The following is a 15962-nucleotide window of genomic DNA, read 5'->3' as shown; positions in this document are numbered from 1 at the left end:
TGTGAATGTGTTTCGTTATTATCTACCCTTTTTCTAATTCTTAAACATAATGTGGAAATAAAACCAAACACAAAATCAATCATCATTTTTTTAAAAGAGAACAAGGCAACATTGATTTGCGTTGTCAGCCGCCTAGCAATAGTATTCAAACCACTTCAATTTTTTTGCAAATTGTGACTTTTAATGTAAAATACAAAATGTAAAAGATCCTTTTGAAGTCACTGTGAGATGACGGTAACATCACAAACCTCTCCATACACTATGAGGAAGGACTTGTTTACTCCAGTGGTATTTGTTAGTAATTCTGTACTGTAATACTAATATTTAGTAGTTTCTCTCTTTTTTTTCATAGGGGAATATTCTGATCTTAATCTGATTAGCAGACGACACATTTCACAATCTCCATAAGTAATCTCCTTTCGCAATCCCACATTCAGTCATATTTCTCCCTCTTCATCTGTCTGGGGACTTTAGCTCTCTGGAATTATGTCACATGTCACTGTCAAACACTGCCATGGCAAAGTCACAGAGCCTTTTCTCCAAACCCTCACAGTTTTGACATAATGTTGCTCAGTTACCTTACAGAGAAATGTCAGTGACAAGCAGCCAACATGACAGCAGCATGAAATAGGATAGTGTGTTTTCAGGCAGTGACACTCTGACTTGATTGGGGTTTCTAATCACGTATGAAAAGATCACAGATGAGTCTGAGTGCAGCGCGCACACATTTCCCAGAAGACGTGTCTGAGTGACATGCTTTCTAAATCTCTTTTTAAGCTCCTTAAAGTTTACAGTACACATAGCTGTTGTTATTGTTGTATTTGTATGTGTATGTGTGTGGGGTGTGACAATCCAAAAGAGAGGGACAGCAAAGGTTGTGGAGCACAGTGTACAGTACGTGTAAAGAACTAAATTGAGACGTTTCTTTTTCTTTACGGTCGACATTGTGTAAGCACCTCCATCCTCTCTGCTGGGCTGCAGTCACAAGTCATATCCTCAGGCTCCCTAGTGCTGCTGCGTAAACACAAATCCCTCAGTGCCCATGGGGATTTTTATCCCAGAAGAAATGTGCTGTCACCTGCTGTGCAAAGGGGAAAATAACAATTGTCGAAAAACATGACAGCTCCGTCCACAGCACCTAGCTTGCTTAGAGCAGAGTACTGGACCACAATTTTAAGTTGACTCCGTAACACCTTATAGCTGGCTAGCCTGTAAAGCTATATGGCTGCATCTACTGGTGCAAAGAGTTCAGCTCAATTAGTGGCATTGTTCCCTACTCTCAGACTGTGTGAGCTTTGCACTGAACCAAGTAGGTTTACTTAAATTGTGGATGCTTGATATCCTCTGGGGCCTCATTTATCAACTGTGCGTACACACAGATGTGTGCGTCTGTAATGCATAAGAACACTGCCACACAAAGCGTGGAATTTACCAACGTGTAACAGCTCTGGCCATGCTTACAAACAGAATCTAGGTACAATAGTAATTGCTACAAATAAAAAGCATGCCACAGTACGCATTAAGCAATCAACAAATGTCCTGTGTTTCCTTTAATTAGAAAACACTCAATTAGTCATTTGTCTAGTTTTAAACAGACAAGTTGCATAATTGTCAAACCCTATAAAAGACAGCTGTGACAAATGTTTGAAATATAGTGCAATCAATCAAGCTTTATACAGTGTATTAAAACAACGAAATTCAGGGTGCCGCTCCAGATCAGTGCTTTTAAAAAGATAAATGGCAATCCAATGGCTTATCTTGTGTTGGCAAACAATGTGCTCTTGTGTAACACGTTTTTTTGGCCAATACTTTAAATTCAAACCATTTCTTTTTTTTTCTGGAAGAGTTCTATCCTCAGACCCAGTGGAATTTACCACATTGTTGACCTTCTCCCATGCAGCATATTTTCATTTGTTTGTAATTCCTCCTGCACTGAGTGAACCAAACAATATTTGTTGGTTGGATTCAACCTCATCTACCAGTGCTTCCATTTCTGTGTTTCAGAAGTTCCTCTTCTTTGCTCTCTTTGGCATTATTGCCGTGAAGGAAAAAACACATTTGTGTGGTTGATAAAGGGATGTGTTGTAGGGTTGAACGATTAATCGCATTTGCAATAATATCGCGATATGTTTAAATACGATTTCCTAATCGCAAAGGCTGCGATTTGGTCACATGATTGGCGAGAGCAAATCAGTCTGCACTCCGCAGAGAAAACATCAACTTGACACGCTAACGTTACGCCATACTTTGAGCAGATTTCTGTCATTCAAACAACTCTGAGTTGTAGTTTAAAACTTTTACAGCCATTTTAATGAAATTAAGGGTTTTATTCGGGCTTGAGCCCATCCATGCAGTTAATGGATACAGGCATGCAGAACTGAAGGCCCGGTAGCAACGATTAGCTCTTTATATATATATATATATATATATATATGTAAATGTAGTAAATTTCAGCAGATAGTGAGAAATAGTCATCACAGTTTCCCAAAACCCAAGTTGACAAGGAGTCAACTGTCCAAAGCCCAAAGATAGTCAGTTCACAATTAAGTAAAAGAGTTAACAGCAGAAAATCGTACCAATTGAGAAGCTGGTATTTACTGACAATCAATTAGTTAACGCCTTATCAAATGGTAGCATCGCCTCAGCTCTGTTTCATTGGCATGTGTCAGAACACCACAGAAATGACCAGTTAGCACCAACATAGTATCAAAATAAAAATACATGGCCTTAAAGGGGAATTCCATTTTTATCCAAGGTCTTGAGGAGTACTACTGTACATGTGAAAAAACGTTTTAAAGGCTTTTGTTGATGTGTGAAGTCTGATAAATTGCCTCAAGTGATGCCACTTGAGTCAAGGATAAAGAATATGTTGTATATAGAAGATAATATATCTGGTTTTGCTGCAGGGATTTTGATCTGAAATCCTAAATTGGAGCATTACTCTCTCTGAAAACATAATGGCATTGGACATGTTTATTGTGGCTCTTAGTAAAAGTATATTTTCCCTCTTGGTAATATATAATAATATAAGGTTATTGGCTTGACCTGCAGCAGAACATTAGCTGTATCACTGTAACCGGCTGTCTCATGAGTGCAGGACCATTGAGGATTTATGTTGTCCCATACTTCCCAGTGTGCTCAGTCTTACCTGTTGAAAGAATGATGCAAGCCAGCCAACAGTATGTTGCAATCTCCTTCCTGTTCTTCAGGGAACTGAAGTTATAGTCATAACATTTAGATTTCTCAGAGGCATGTATCTCTGCTGTATTCTTTCTATTCTATTTTGAAGTGAGTTACATTTGCCACCAGACTTTAAATGTTAAAGTAATTCACTTTTACTTGTTTCTTTGATCATCAGTGTTTCCATTTTTACATACAAGCATTTAAAGATAATAAATAATACTGTTGCAAGATTTCAATATGCTCCTATGGGTTTATTTGATGTATTTCATTGAAATCATATTACATTACCATGACAATGAAGACATCATGATGTATCTTAAATATATCCTTGATTTACAGCATCACCTACAGTACCACACTTTACAATATCACATATCAATGTGAGGATGACAAAGCCCAAGATGAATAAATGAGAATAGATATGTGAGAATAAGAAAACCGGGTCATGCACACATTCAATTATACTTTAGAAATCCAATACATAGGACACATGTGTCACACCTTTTCTGCTACTCACTGGCACTCACATTCTAGGACTCACACATACATGCACGTACGCAACTACAGGTTCTATCCTTTATTTATTCAGCAATGGCCAAGAATAGCAAAACAGTAACCTATGCTCGAGGAAATGTGGAATTTCTAAAACAAATGTTGCTTTTTTACCCCCAAGACCCATCCACCAATCCCCTGAACAGTCAATTGTAAGTTTAGAGTACACATATGACTTACTTCACCAACCTGCCCATAAAATCCCTTAAATAACCATTATAAAGTCTTTAATACAGGTGTAGAATTTTGTTAGGATTTTGACATCTAAAAGTATACAAATGCCCATTAAATGTATAGTGTGTAATTCCAACAGTTTAAAATGATTTTATTTATTCTCATAGTCTAAGATTTAACATAGGTCTTATTTGACGACTTTCGTTGATTCCACAAAAATATTTTAGTGGGAATTATTACCTCCATTGTTGTTGTTAAGTCAAGGTTACAGTTTTTTCAGTGTATATTGATGACATACATTTTTGTGTGTTGGTTTATAGAAAAATTAGACACTCCAGACAACAATTGGGGCAGTCTGTCTATGTGTTTGTATGTCTATGATATTGGAAGTGGCTGATCACATCTATCAACTGTTAAGGCAACTTGAATCTAAAAATAGAAGAGGTATTGGCCTCCAAAACATTTATCAATCAATGTAGCTAAGGCTGGGTACCGAATTCAATACTTTTTAGGCACCGACCGACTTGCCTATAAAGTATTGGGTATCGAAAAATGCCTCGTCGTTCAACACCCAATTTCAATACCTAAGGAGTAGATCTCATCAGCGTCAGAGAGCCAATAAGCATGAAGCATGCTTCTACCAAGATCTGATAATGTTTGTGATTGGCTGTCTAACGTTACACGTCGTAGAGACACGCAGAGAAAACTCTATGTTACACTCAGAGACAGGGCTCACATAGTAGGAGCTGAAAAATAAATAAAAAGATTTGTGCGGTAATGTTTAATGTTGTAATTTCTTTTAGTTTTATGAAATTGTGAATCGAAAAAAGTATTGTTTAGGATCCGGTATCAAGGTAACAGTATTTGTATCTGTACCGGTAGGACATTTTTGAAAGATACCCAACCCTAAATGTAGCAGGAGTTGGTTGGTGGTTTCTACAGTATGTCTTGTGATGTGACCAATATTGTCAGTGATCCTACCTGCTCTTACAGTCAGCAGTGCAGAGACAGGAAGAAGAGCCTGAGTGCAGATCAGGCATGACACACCCTGCCAGTCCAGATCCGAGCACAAAGGCAGAGCAGGGTGCTGCCTCCACGCGGCATCCAAGCACTCACTCTCCAACTGACAGGCCGATGTCGGAGCATGCCAGCAATATATGGTAATCACTATCTGCAGAGTCAAAGGAAGGGGAATGGATTAGCTCAACCCGGTAACAATACAAGTGGTATTTTATTAGTAACTATGACACCTCCAAAATGTGTGTTTCTCCCAAATTTGCAGTCCAGCTCCTCTCCAGTCTGTCATTGTGGATCATAGGCAGCAAGAGTAGCTGAGCGGCTGTCAGTTTCTGTCTTTTTCAAAGCCAACCGCATTAATGGGCTGCCAGTGTGACTGAGCCGTGCTCTTTGTACTACACGGTTACTGTGTTTAGTCATGGACCTAATGCTGCTGACCTCTATTTTCTAATGGGGAAATACCTTTAAGAGGCACTCAAGACTGAAATCACTTGTGTGCATCTCCAAAAATAGATCTTTTTATCTAGTGTGTGTGTGTGTGTGTGTGTGTGTGTGTGTGTGTGTGTGTGTGTGTGTGTGTGTGTGTGTGTGTGTGTGTGTGTGTGTGTGTGCGTGTGTGTGTGTGTCTATGTCCCTGTTTTTTCTCCCACCCGAGGCTTTGAGAACAGAGAGCATGTGCATCCTGTCTGTTCCTGTAAAGGAAACAGTGGAACAGAGGATTCTTGGAGCCCGGAGCTAATATGGTAGTACTGCACTCAGTAACACAATGCAGGATGACAATAGTTTGACTGAGGAGGCGTTTTTGGAGTTTCTTTTTCTGTTTGTCTGTCTCTGTGCAAAGACGGCAGCCTTTCAAAGATGCTCTCAGTGAATGTGCAGATTCTAATAGGACCAAATTATGAGTTTTTCTCAGTTGACTTTGGGACTTTTCTTATGTGGAGTCTGTGACCATGTTGTTTGGCCTCTCTATGGCTCACTCTAATGCTGCACTCCTTTCTATGGCTCTTGGAGGATTTTAGAAAAAAAAGTAGTTCATGTTCTACCAGATCAGCGTATTTTAAGCTGTTTGACTCGACCCAGCAACCCATCCCATGCTACTGGTGCCTGTAATCAGAGAATTATTCAGCCTGGGAAAGGAAGTGTGAACCGTTTTGTTGTAAATGTGAGCATTTCGCAGCATGTAAACCTCCCACTGCTTTGTAATTGGGTGATTAAAAATGCATATTGTTGTCACAGTGTGCTCTTACATGTATTATTAATCTCAAATGATGATGCATTTGATGCTAATAATACAGTATGTTACTGTATGATGCCAAAGCATCCTGATGTAACCGTTAAACTGCATGTCCTTTTGTATTGACAGATAGTTGCTCTGTTTCTTTGGCAAAAAAATTATTTGTTGTTGTTCTTCAGGTATAGTATGTGCCCAAATGAATATGTATTGCTTTTAGCAGTAGGGGCAGACCCCCCCTAGGGAGTGCCAGTGGCTGGCTTTGCTCTGGGGCTGCGGCAAGAGGAGGAGAAACAGGCCAGGGCCTGTATTGTGTAGGAATTAATCACATTACATGAAAAAATAGAAAGACATGGCTGGTTTCAATTGCTGGCTGACGTCACCAACTGTAACAGATACATGAGGCCTGCCAGCTGAAGCAGTTGCAATCATTTACTACAATTGCTCCACTTTACAGTGACTTTCTTCAGTTGTCATCTGATGCATTTTGTTTATCTACCTCAAATCAACTGTTAGCGGAAGATGCAGTGCACATGCTCATATTTTCATTGTTAACTTCGGTGATGCCATATTTACAAAGCTGGAGAACCTCAACAACAAATTAGACTGAAATGTACACACTCGATTTGAACTGAAGCTTTGAATGGCATCGTTCATCCTGCATACAATCTCTAATGGTCTTTATTAGATGAAGCCATCAGATTTATTTGTTTCACTGTACTTTAAATGGAGGCCGTAACAATAACGTAAATGGCAACAATGAGGTAATGGACACATGTGCACAGTACATACTGAAATCAAAGTGTTATGGAGAGCACTACTCAGCCTGTAAAACAGTCATATAATGTCCTCTGGCTCTGGAGGAGCTTTGTAAAGAGTGTAAAAAATTGCCCAGATGATGGGATCAGGATTCATTTGGCTGGGTTTGGGATATTTTTTAACAAAAAGCCTATGTTACAAACTGTGAGTGGAAAGTTTTCAAAGATGTAGGTATTCACCAAGTGGCTACCCTTCGGGGCTGAAAAAGGAAGCCAACGCAGAAGTGTCAAAAACTGCAGTTTCTCGAATGGCCACTTGAGCTGGCTCCAAAATTGAGTCAATCCCCATAGACCCCAATGTTAAAATGGCCAATTTTACAGCCTGGTACAAAACAACGGTTTTGGTCTCTATAGCTAATTCCCCCCTTCATGACAACTGTACTGGGGGAGACTTTTTTTAAAATAAATCACCAGTTTAAATTATATTAAGGCTTAAAGTTATGCATAATTAAGGTCGTGGCTGCTTTGAGTGACAGGTGTGTGCCTAGCTCAGCAGCCAGGCTTATTTCAGCCTGCTTCAGCTCCACTCAGGCTACACCTCTCTGCCCATTTTTGGATTAGCGTCTACTAAATAAATGTTTAATGGATAAATATATACATAATATTTTAATTCAAAATGTATTGATTTAATTTAAATTCATGAATCTACCTGCTCACACTGCAGAGTAACATTTCGACTCAGAGTATATACACATAACTGTATGTGCGTCCATCCACAGGGGCCCCAAGTTGATAGAGTCTTTTCCTTATTGGGCTGTCATAAAGGACAATAGACATACTTTGAGATTCCTGCCCACCATCTTTGTCTTCAGCCTGGGCGTGATCTTAACTGTGTAAGGAGACGGGCATGTTTGACTTGAACGGCTTGTTCAGTCTTTGAATATTCAGTGAGGCCTGTCCTTTGAAGCTGCTCCTCGTTCTTCTTTTGTGAGTGAAGCAGCTTTATTCATTGTGACCTTTGCAAAGTGATCTTTATCCTAGAGGGAAACCACAAAGAACTCTTCGGGGACTTCTGCAAACCTCTCTACAATGGATCATGTTTTAGAAATAGCAACCAATTTTTTGGACGAAAAAGAAGCCACAGACTCGTAGTCGACTATTAAAGTTGTGTTTTACAAATAGTGCATCAACATTAAGATCATTGCATATTTCATTGCATATTTGAAAAGACCTTTGCAACATCAGACTATAGTCTTAAAGTCTCAAATTGTTAATTTCAGCTCATGTGTTGCTGCTTTCGTCATAAAATAAGTCTGATTTCTTGTTGCCATGGCAGTGATTGTAATACTGTCTTCCAGGGGAGCTGGATTTCTTCTACATTTTGTCTTGGAGATGTCCTGTTTTTATGCCAGGGAGCATTGTGTAACCCATAAAATCAATGCCCTGGATGATTCTATGAAGGTTTGGCCAGCTGTGTGGGACATCTCATTATGTTTGCACTCTCTGTGGCATACTGTAGCTCATGTTGTGCCATGTAGTCATTTGGGTTTTAAACATAGAATGAGAGCAGGTGCAGCCATAGTCCAAAAGCACTGGAGAGGAAACAAACACAAACAACATGCCTTATCCTGCCTTGAAGTGTCCCTTGTCCCCATGGACCTCTGCTATGCCATCACTCTGTGTTCAGCTCCCCACGCACAGCAGCCAAACCTTAAGCCCAAGCCACAAATGAGGCTGATTGGCTGCCTCCGTTACTTCCTGTAGAGTACTGTACCTGCTCCTTTCGGCTAGCAGGAGTATGGGGTCATGCTGTGATAAATTGCCAAGCAGCTAGGTGAGGCGAAGGGCTCCTCCAAGACTGTTTTGTTTAATTGCTAGTCCACTAACAAACGGTTTGATTAAGCTCAGCAGGAAAATAGCGTATGCGTGTTATTTAAAACTCCAGAGCAGCAGATTATGTCACAACGTTCAGGTTTGATTAGTTGACTGTAAATAACTCGTCCAGTAGTCATATGAACGAGCCTAACCCATACAGCTTACTGATTTACTGTATCCAATTCATTCAACACAGCAACTAAAAGATAAATAGAGGCATTCATTATGAAAAATATTACGTGACAATAGTCTTTCTTTTGCTTCACATCAGTGGAGCACATACTCTATTTGCCTATTAAAAGTATGCCTTTTTTCTTGAAATTGTAGGACACCAGATTGTAAAATAAGGTTTTTCTCAGATGCCATTGTTGCTGTGCAATTACTTATACATCACATTTCTTATATCACTGTGCGATCATGCATGATAGAGATGATGTCTATGGTTGAATTATGATACCAGTATCAGTGAGTGTGACAATGATGAAGTGATTTAAAGTGGGGTTTATGCCTTTTATATCAATTGCATTGTGCTCTTACAAACCTGCACTGTTCACATTTTGCTGAGCATTTGTTTCATTTATACACTTGTTCATACTAAATTGGATTATTGACCAGGTTATCAGAGTCCCATAATTACTTAATTTCATCTCCTGTTACAGTTAGTCATTAAATATTATCATTTTTCATTTATTATTTGTTACATTCTCAATAGTTGGCCATTTATTTTGACCATTTGTTGTCTTTCTTAAAAGCATCTCATTATGTCCAACGGGAAGCCTAATGAACCAGATAGAAAGACAGAAAGAAATCCTTTTGTACATGGATCTCACAAGATCAAAATGTGTGTTTGGTTCATTTGGAAATACTCCAACACAATGATGTGACACCGGGAAAAGGTTGACATTTAAACTCCAACAATGTTTTTATTGATTTTTACAGGTACTTGCCAACATGATGCCCCAATTCCTGTTAGTAACAAGCAGGGGTGATTCTAGGATCAGACCTTTAGGGGGGGCTCAGCCCCTAATGACAATGTGACACAGATATAGTGGCTTGCAAAAGTCTTCAGTAATCAGTAATTTCATTAACTGATAATCTCTGAGTTAGTTCCTGAACAACAACGTCAGCTAACGTTTTTCCGTTTGGCCAACACTATGTTTCTGTTAATCCTTTCCTTGACGGGGTTACAGGTGCATAGCGTCGGCGACAGACACACAGGATATTAAACCAAGCCCTTCGAACCTGTAATTGTTTGTCACTAACAGACAAGTTTGCAAACTCTAACTTGAAGCACAAAAATTGCTAACTTTAGGGGGGCTAAAATGCTTGTTCTCTCATAAATACAAAACATTTTGCATCATAACTGTGATTTTATCAGCTTGTCTGTACAACTCCGGTCAAATTTGTAAAGTTTGGAGAAAACCATGATGACATTATGTCATCTGAGTGATGGAAGTAACTAGTAGTAGACTAGAAGTAACCACATTAAAACGCTATATCAGTTTACCCGTTAGCTGGCGAGCATATAGTGTGCCTGTGTTAGCTAATAACATGCTGATAGTATGTGTAGATATTCATATAAATGTGCTCTCAATTTAGTAATTGGTCCTCATTTGCTTCAATAAGCAATTGGTTCTATGATTTGTTCAGTCCATTAATGACTCTTAACAACTGTATGTGCCTTATTGTAAAGTGTTACCATGCTTTTTGTCGTTGTGGTTTTTTTTTTCAGAAACAATCTCTTTGTGTATTGTAGTTGGCTATCTGGAAAACTGTAATTAATCAAGACAACACATACCCCAGAGTCTCCCAAATCCCTAGTTGAGTATGCAGACTTCATCGACATGAAAAATGGTCATTTGAAGAGACTCCAGATAATTACATTTGTTTACAACCTCTCACTGATCCTGTCATCAATTTCCGTCACCATTTTTAGCCACCCTCAGGAGGTCTTAAACTAATCACACTTCCTTTCTGATACTTATTTTTTTTAAAGTCTAAAACTTATCATTCTCTAACACCGCCACGAGCAAAATATCTCAGTTTCCTCCACCCTGTTACACACAACCTTCTCCAAGTCTGATTTAAAGTGATATTTCTCTTTTCTTCTTTACCCACAGATCTCGTATTTTCCTGGATCTTTAATGAGTACCCGACATTTGTGAAGCAGGATACTCGCCGATTCATCTCACAGGAGACAGGGAATCTGTACATAGCCAAAGTGGAGCCCTCAGATGTTGGCAACTACACCTGTGTGGTGACCAACACCGTCACAAAGACCCGAGTCCAGGGTCCACCCACTCCGCTAGTGCTCCGCAGTGATGGTGAGCCCTGGTTTTGAACACTTTAACTGCATTTACCCACTACAATGAAAACATTGACAAGCACTGCACATAGCACTGCACTTCTAGTGCTGGCTAGAAGTGTGTTCTGGTTAATTGGGCTGCATATCACACCGTTTTTTCGTAGGATCTGCTAATTACAGTGTCCTGTCTTTGGGACTTTAATTTTGATGCAGATGTTGCCTTTTAATTGTATCTGAGTTGGCCTAATTAAATCCATGGTTTTCTAGATGATTTCCCTTTTCCAAATGGGGATGTTACCGTATATATATAATCTGTATTTGCACACAGCCAATTCTCCATTAGTTCATAAAAGGGACTGCATTTAAATAGCACTTTTGTAGTCTTAGCAACCACCTAAAGCACTTTACAACACAAACCAGCATTCAAACATTCACACACACATTTATACACACCGGTGGCAGAAGTTACCATGCAAGGTGCCACCAGGACCGATAAACATTCACAAGCACACTCACGCACACTGGGAGGAATTTGGGGTTCAGTATCTTGCCCAAGGACACTTCGACATGTAGACTGCAGGGATCGACCCACCAACCTGCTCCACCTTATGAGCCACAGCCGCCCCTCCACATTTGGTTACAGGGAGATTTGTGATACCCCTCTACTGCATTTGATTCAGCCAGTTCAAATACTCAGCGGCCACCAATGCAGTGAATACAGAAGAAAAAAAACGTGCAATGCTTACGAATTACAGTGCTTAACTTTTCGTAGCTTTTAGAACGAATGGTTCACGAGAACAGGCTGTTCAGTTTGAGTTGATTTCTCTAAAAAAGAAAATGTGCATATACAACTATTTTTATATATATGAATGAGCATACAATAAGACATGGAATTACTAAAAATACCACACTCCACAAAGGCATTCCCCGTTTAGTCTCCGGGCCCTATTTTAACAATCTAAGCACACGGCGTGAAGCGCCTGGTGCAGGTGCGTTTAGGGCGTGTCCAAATCCACTTTTGCTAGTTTGACGGCGGAGAAAAGGGTTCGTGCGCTGGGCGCATGATCTAAAAAGGTTGTACTTAGGGTCTGTCATAGGTGTGCTATGGGCATTACATGCAATAAACCAATCAATCTCCCATTCCCTTTAAAAGCCAGGAGCGTTTGTACCTTGGCGCATTGCTATTATGATGGAGGATTTGCATCTTTTGTTTCTATGTTTGTGTGCTGCTGTGCTTCCCTGTGTTCGTGTAACAAGCATAGTGTGCGCGCGCTGTGCACGAGCCTAGATGCATTTTACTAATTCACTGTTAAAATAACAATGAAATGCTGCGTTATTGACTTTAGACCAGGTTTTTGTTGGTCAATGGTGCGATCACTTCCCACTGCCTCAAGATATCAATATGCCAAGAATGCACCTGAACACACCTCCCTGTAAGACCAGCACACCCATGGGTGCATAGATGGATGCAGGTGCATTTGCTATTTAAACGACATGGGCGCTGGACGGGAAATTGACAACTGCGTCGGTCTTAAACTATCTTGCACCCTGCGCTGCGCCGGGTGCAAGATAGAGCCCGGCGTGTGTTATGCTGATAATCACACATGGCTCACCTCGAGCCCCTTTCATCATGTCTTTGAATGGTGTTTTCCTTCTATGTTTTGTCACTTAGCTTAGCAGCTCCTCCATTCTGTGCTGGGATCAAATGGTTGATTTTGTACAGCAGCGCTGAAAATTTGTTCCGCTCCTCCTGGTCGTGATAAACAAAAAGACAATCTTGCTTTGTCGGTACCTGAAAGTAGGTTCGTGGTTTTAAAGAATACAAATGAAATGTAAAGGTTAATTATCTCTTTCTCTGCTAATTTTAGCATGTCCTTTAACATGAGGATCTGATGCTTTAGGCTGTCCTTATCAAGGCACTCCGGAGGAAAGGTCACTGCCAGCAAGTAATCTAATTTTAGGCTTCTGTCTTAAGAGAATGTTCCTTACCATATCTAATGTAATGCAGCACAAGAAATGAAGCTTAATGTTATTTGTATTACAAATGTCTATTTCTGTGGGTTTTTGTCTCTTTTTTTTGTCCAATTAATTACAGCTAATCTGGTGCAATAACAAAAAAAACTACCAAGAGTGAGCACTACCTCTTATTAAACAGCTTTGCTAGGTCTTGTTATTAGACTAATGGTATTAGTAGTATTAGTGGTGACGCTTTATTTTAATCCTCCAATTTAGCATTTATAAATGTTATAAACATGTATGCAATAATGTTTTTGTCAACAATGTTGACTGGTGTATTATTACTAGTCTTGTCTAGCCTGTGTTATCAAGCATTAAAAAATTGTTTAATGAGTTGTGGATATTTCACGAGAGGGGTTATGTTGTTTGACATTGGACACACACAGAAAATATCTGCTCACCACTACTAGTGTGCTATTAATGGTTTTTACATTGCTTATACAGGAAATAATGCAGAATATCACAAAACATTGTTCTTATGATCACATATTTTGAATGAATGAATGAATAAAGACATTTATTTCAGACATATCAAAAATGAACCAAACAAAACATAAAAAAATTTACTAATAAGTTAAATAAGCAAAACATTCAATAAACAATAATTAACATTAGCCAACATAGAAATGTCTGAAAAGGAGTAGGAAGAAGTATACACTTATTTAATCCTACCCCTTTTATTATTATTATTATGAATACTATTATTTCATTTACCACATATTTATGTATTATTTATATTTATCTTATAATAAAAAGCCCTCCTTCTTTCCTATATTTTTTGAAAATCTAGCTTTGTACCTTTTTTTGAACTGGATTTTGGATATTGCTTTAGTTCTGTGCACAGACCATTCCACAATTCCACACCACTGATTGTAATGCACTGACTTTTTGTAGTCCTGTGAAGAGCTAGTTCCTTGAATTTAAACTTACCCCCCCCCCCCTATCGATCAAAAAAGAACTTCCCCACTTGACTTTGAAATGCTCTTGTGTAGGTATGCTGTAATAATATAGGGCTACGTTTACAACATTGGGGACCAGAGGCTAATTTTGTAAAAAAAAAAAAAAAAAAAATCTGACAATATTCAAATTTTGGCCTAAGAATCTGACATAAGACAAACATTGTATTAGGTTTACTACATGTTCTTGTGATTCCAAATGCAGTTTGAAGAACTGCCAATTGAGTTGACGACATTCATTCACATGGAGCCATATCATATATTTAAATTAGGAACAAATCTGAAATTTCTTACCTCACTATTTTTTAGATTAAAGACATAATTGTGAATAGATTGTGGAGCTTTTTTAAAGCATTTTGCTGACCTCCTTCCTTCCGTTCCTTTTTTAATTTTACATTTATTTCACCGAGGCACCACAACATGATCCCCACCACAGTCAGGGGTGGGGGCTCAGCGAAGGTGTAGGTTGGCACATTAAACAGGTGTCCCCTACAAAAGGTTATGGTATGAGACAATTACCCGTCCACTTCCACCTGTCTGCTTAAAATGGGTGATAGTGCTGTGGTTACCTTCCTGTATGAGACAGTTGTGATAAGGATCGGAATTAGCTTTCACAGTCACTCAGGGAGCCATCGTGATAACACATGCCTCACCAAATCAACGAGATGAAATTGGCCTGTTTCCTCCATCTCTGAAGCTATTTGTGCAGCACAGCCCTGAATTACAGCAATGGGGAAAACCTATTGTTACACTGGTGGATGTGAGGGGTTTAAAATGCCATGCTGTGTGCATTCAGAATTGGCACAGGTAGGAGAAAGAAAAGTACAGCCATTACAATTTCATTGATATAATTTACCTTAGTGTCATTTAAGGGGAATGCATGTTTTTTCAGACACTCCAGTGTTGATTAAAGCTAGAGAACCAGAGAGCCTACATTCCCGTCTTCTCCTTTATTCCGAGACTTTTTTAGCGTGCACAGCAGGAATATTATAATCCACCAGAGCTGCTTCACCAACAGTGAATGGGATGCTTTGCAGACACAGTGGTGGTATCCAGGGGGATTTTTTTGGGCCCATTTTCTGGTTCATAGCTGTTAGCACTACAAGATGAAACTCATCTAGATGTAAAAGCTCAAACCGTCTCAAAGTTGTTTTTTCCATTCAACATCAGTGTGTTGCATGTCCACTGAAGAGCTGTGTTCTGGTTTCTTTTCTCATTATTTTCAACGGGAGAGCATTCTGTCACAGCACTGAGAGCAGAGCAAGTTTCTGCTGCTCAGATCGCACAGCGTTGGAAGTTGAAAAACATTTCATCTTATAGGAAAAAAGAAATAAAAAAGATGGCTGTACTTGAAAAAGATTTTCAGTAGCTGTGTAGCAACAGCAAAAGCCACAGCTAGTGTTTTATTTAGTTGTCTTTGCCTGAGTTGTTTAGCTGGAGTTACAAATCACAAATACAGCTCTTTCTTCTTTTTTGTTTGCACTAACACCAATGCTTATTTGCATTCCTCTTTCAGGTGTGATGGGTGAATATGAGCCAAAGATTGAAGTTCAGTTTCCAGAGGTTGTTCATGTTGCCAAAGGATCCACTGTAAAGCTGGAATGCTTCGCTCTGGGAAAGTAAGGCAACTCTTAGTCAGGCTCAGAATGCTCACTTGCATAAGAAACATATTACCAGAAGGCTGCTGGGAGATTTTTTTCATGTGTTTCACCACTTTGCTGCAATCCTCATGTGGATCACGTTAGGCTGCACATCTAAGGAATAAGAGGGCACAAGTTGTGGTGTAAAAATCTTCAGCTAAAATACCAGGTTTTGTTACACAATGTACTGAGTACAGAACTACTGTAGGTAATATGCCTAAAAATAGATTACTGAACAGTTCTACGGAGGAATTT

At 39.3% G+C, this 15962-nt stretch overlaps 1 protein-coding gene across 2 annotated transcripts in view; it reads left to right on the top strand.

Annotated features, from left to right (window-relative positions):
• cntn4 (contactin 4) overlaps nt 1–15962 on the top strand; it is a 163069-nt gene that overhangs the window by 86754 nt on the left and 60353 nt on the right. For both annotated transcript variants that reach the window (XM_078247710.1, XM_078247709.1), the window contains exons 6-7: nt 10911–11114; nt 15584–15686. In XM_078247710.1, coding sequence (XP_078103836.1) covers nt 10911–11114; nt 15584–15686 — 307 coding nt within the window. The remainder of the gene's footprint in view (nt 1–10910; nt 11115–15583; nt 15687–15962) is intronic.

This window comes from Sander vitreus, chromosome 4, assembly GCF_031162955.1.
Source record: "Sander vitreus isolate 19-12246 chromosome 4, sanVit1, whole genome shotgun sequence".
Lineage (NCBI taxonomy): Eukaryota > Metazoa > Chordata > Actinopteri > Perciformes > Percidae > Sander > Sander vitreus.
Note: the sequence above shows the minus strand (reverse complement) of the source record. Positions and strands in the feature narration are given on the sequence as shown.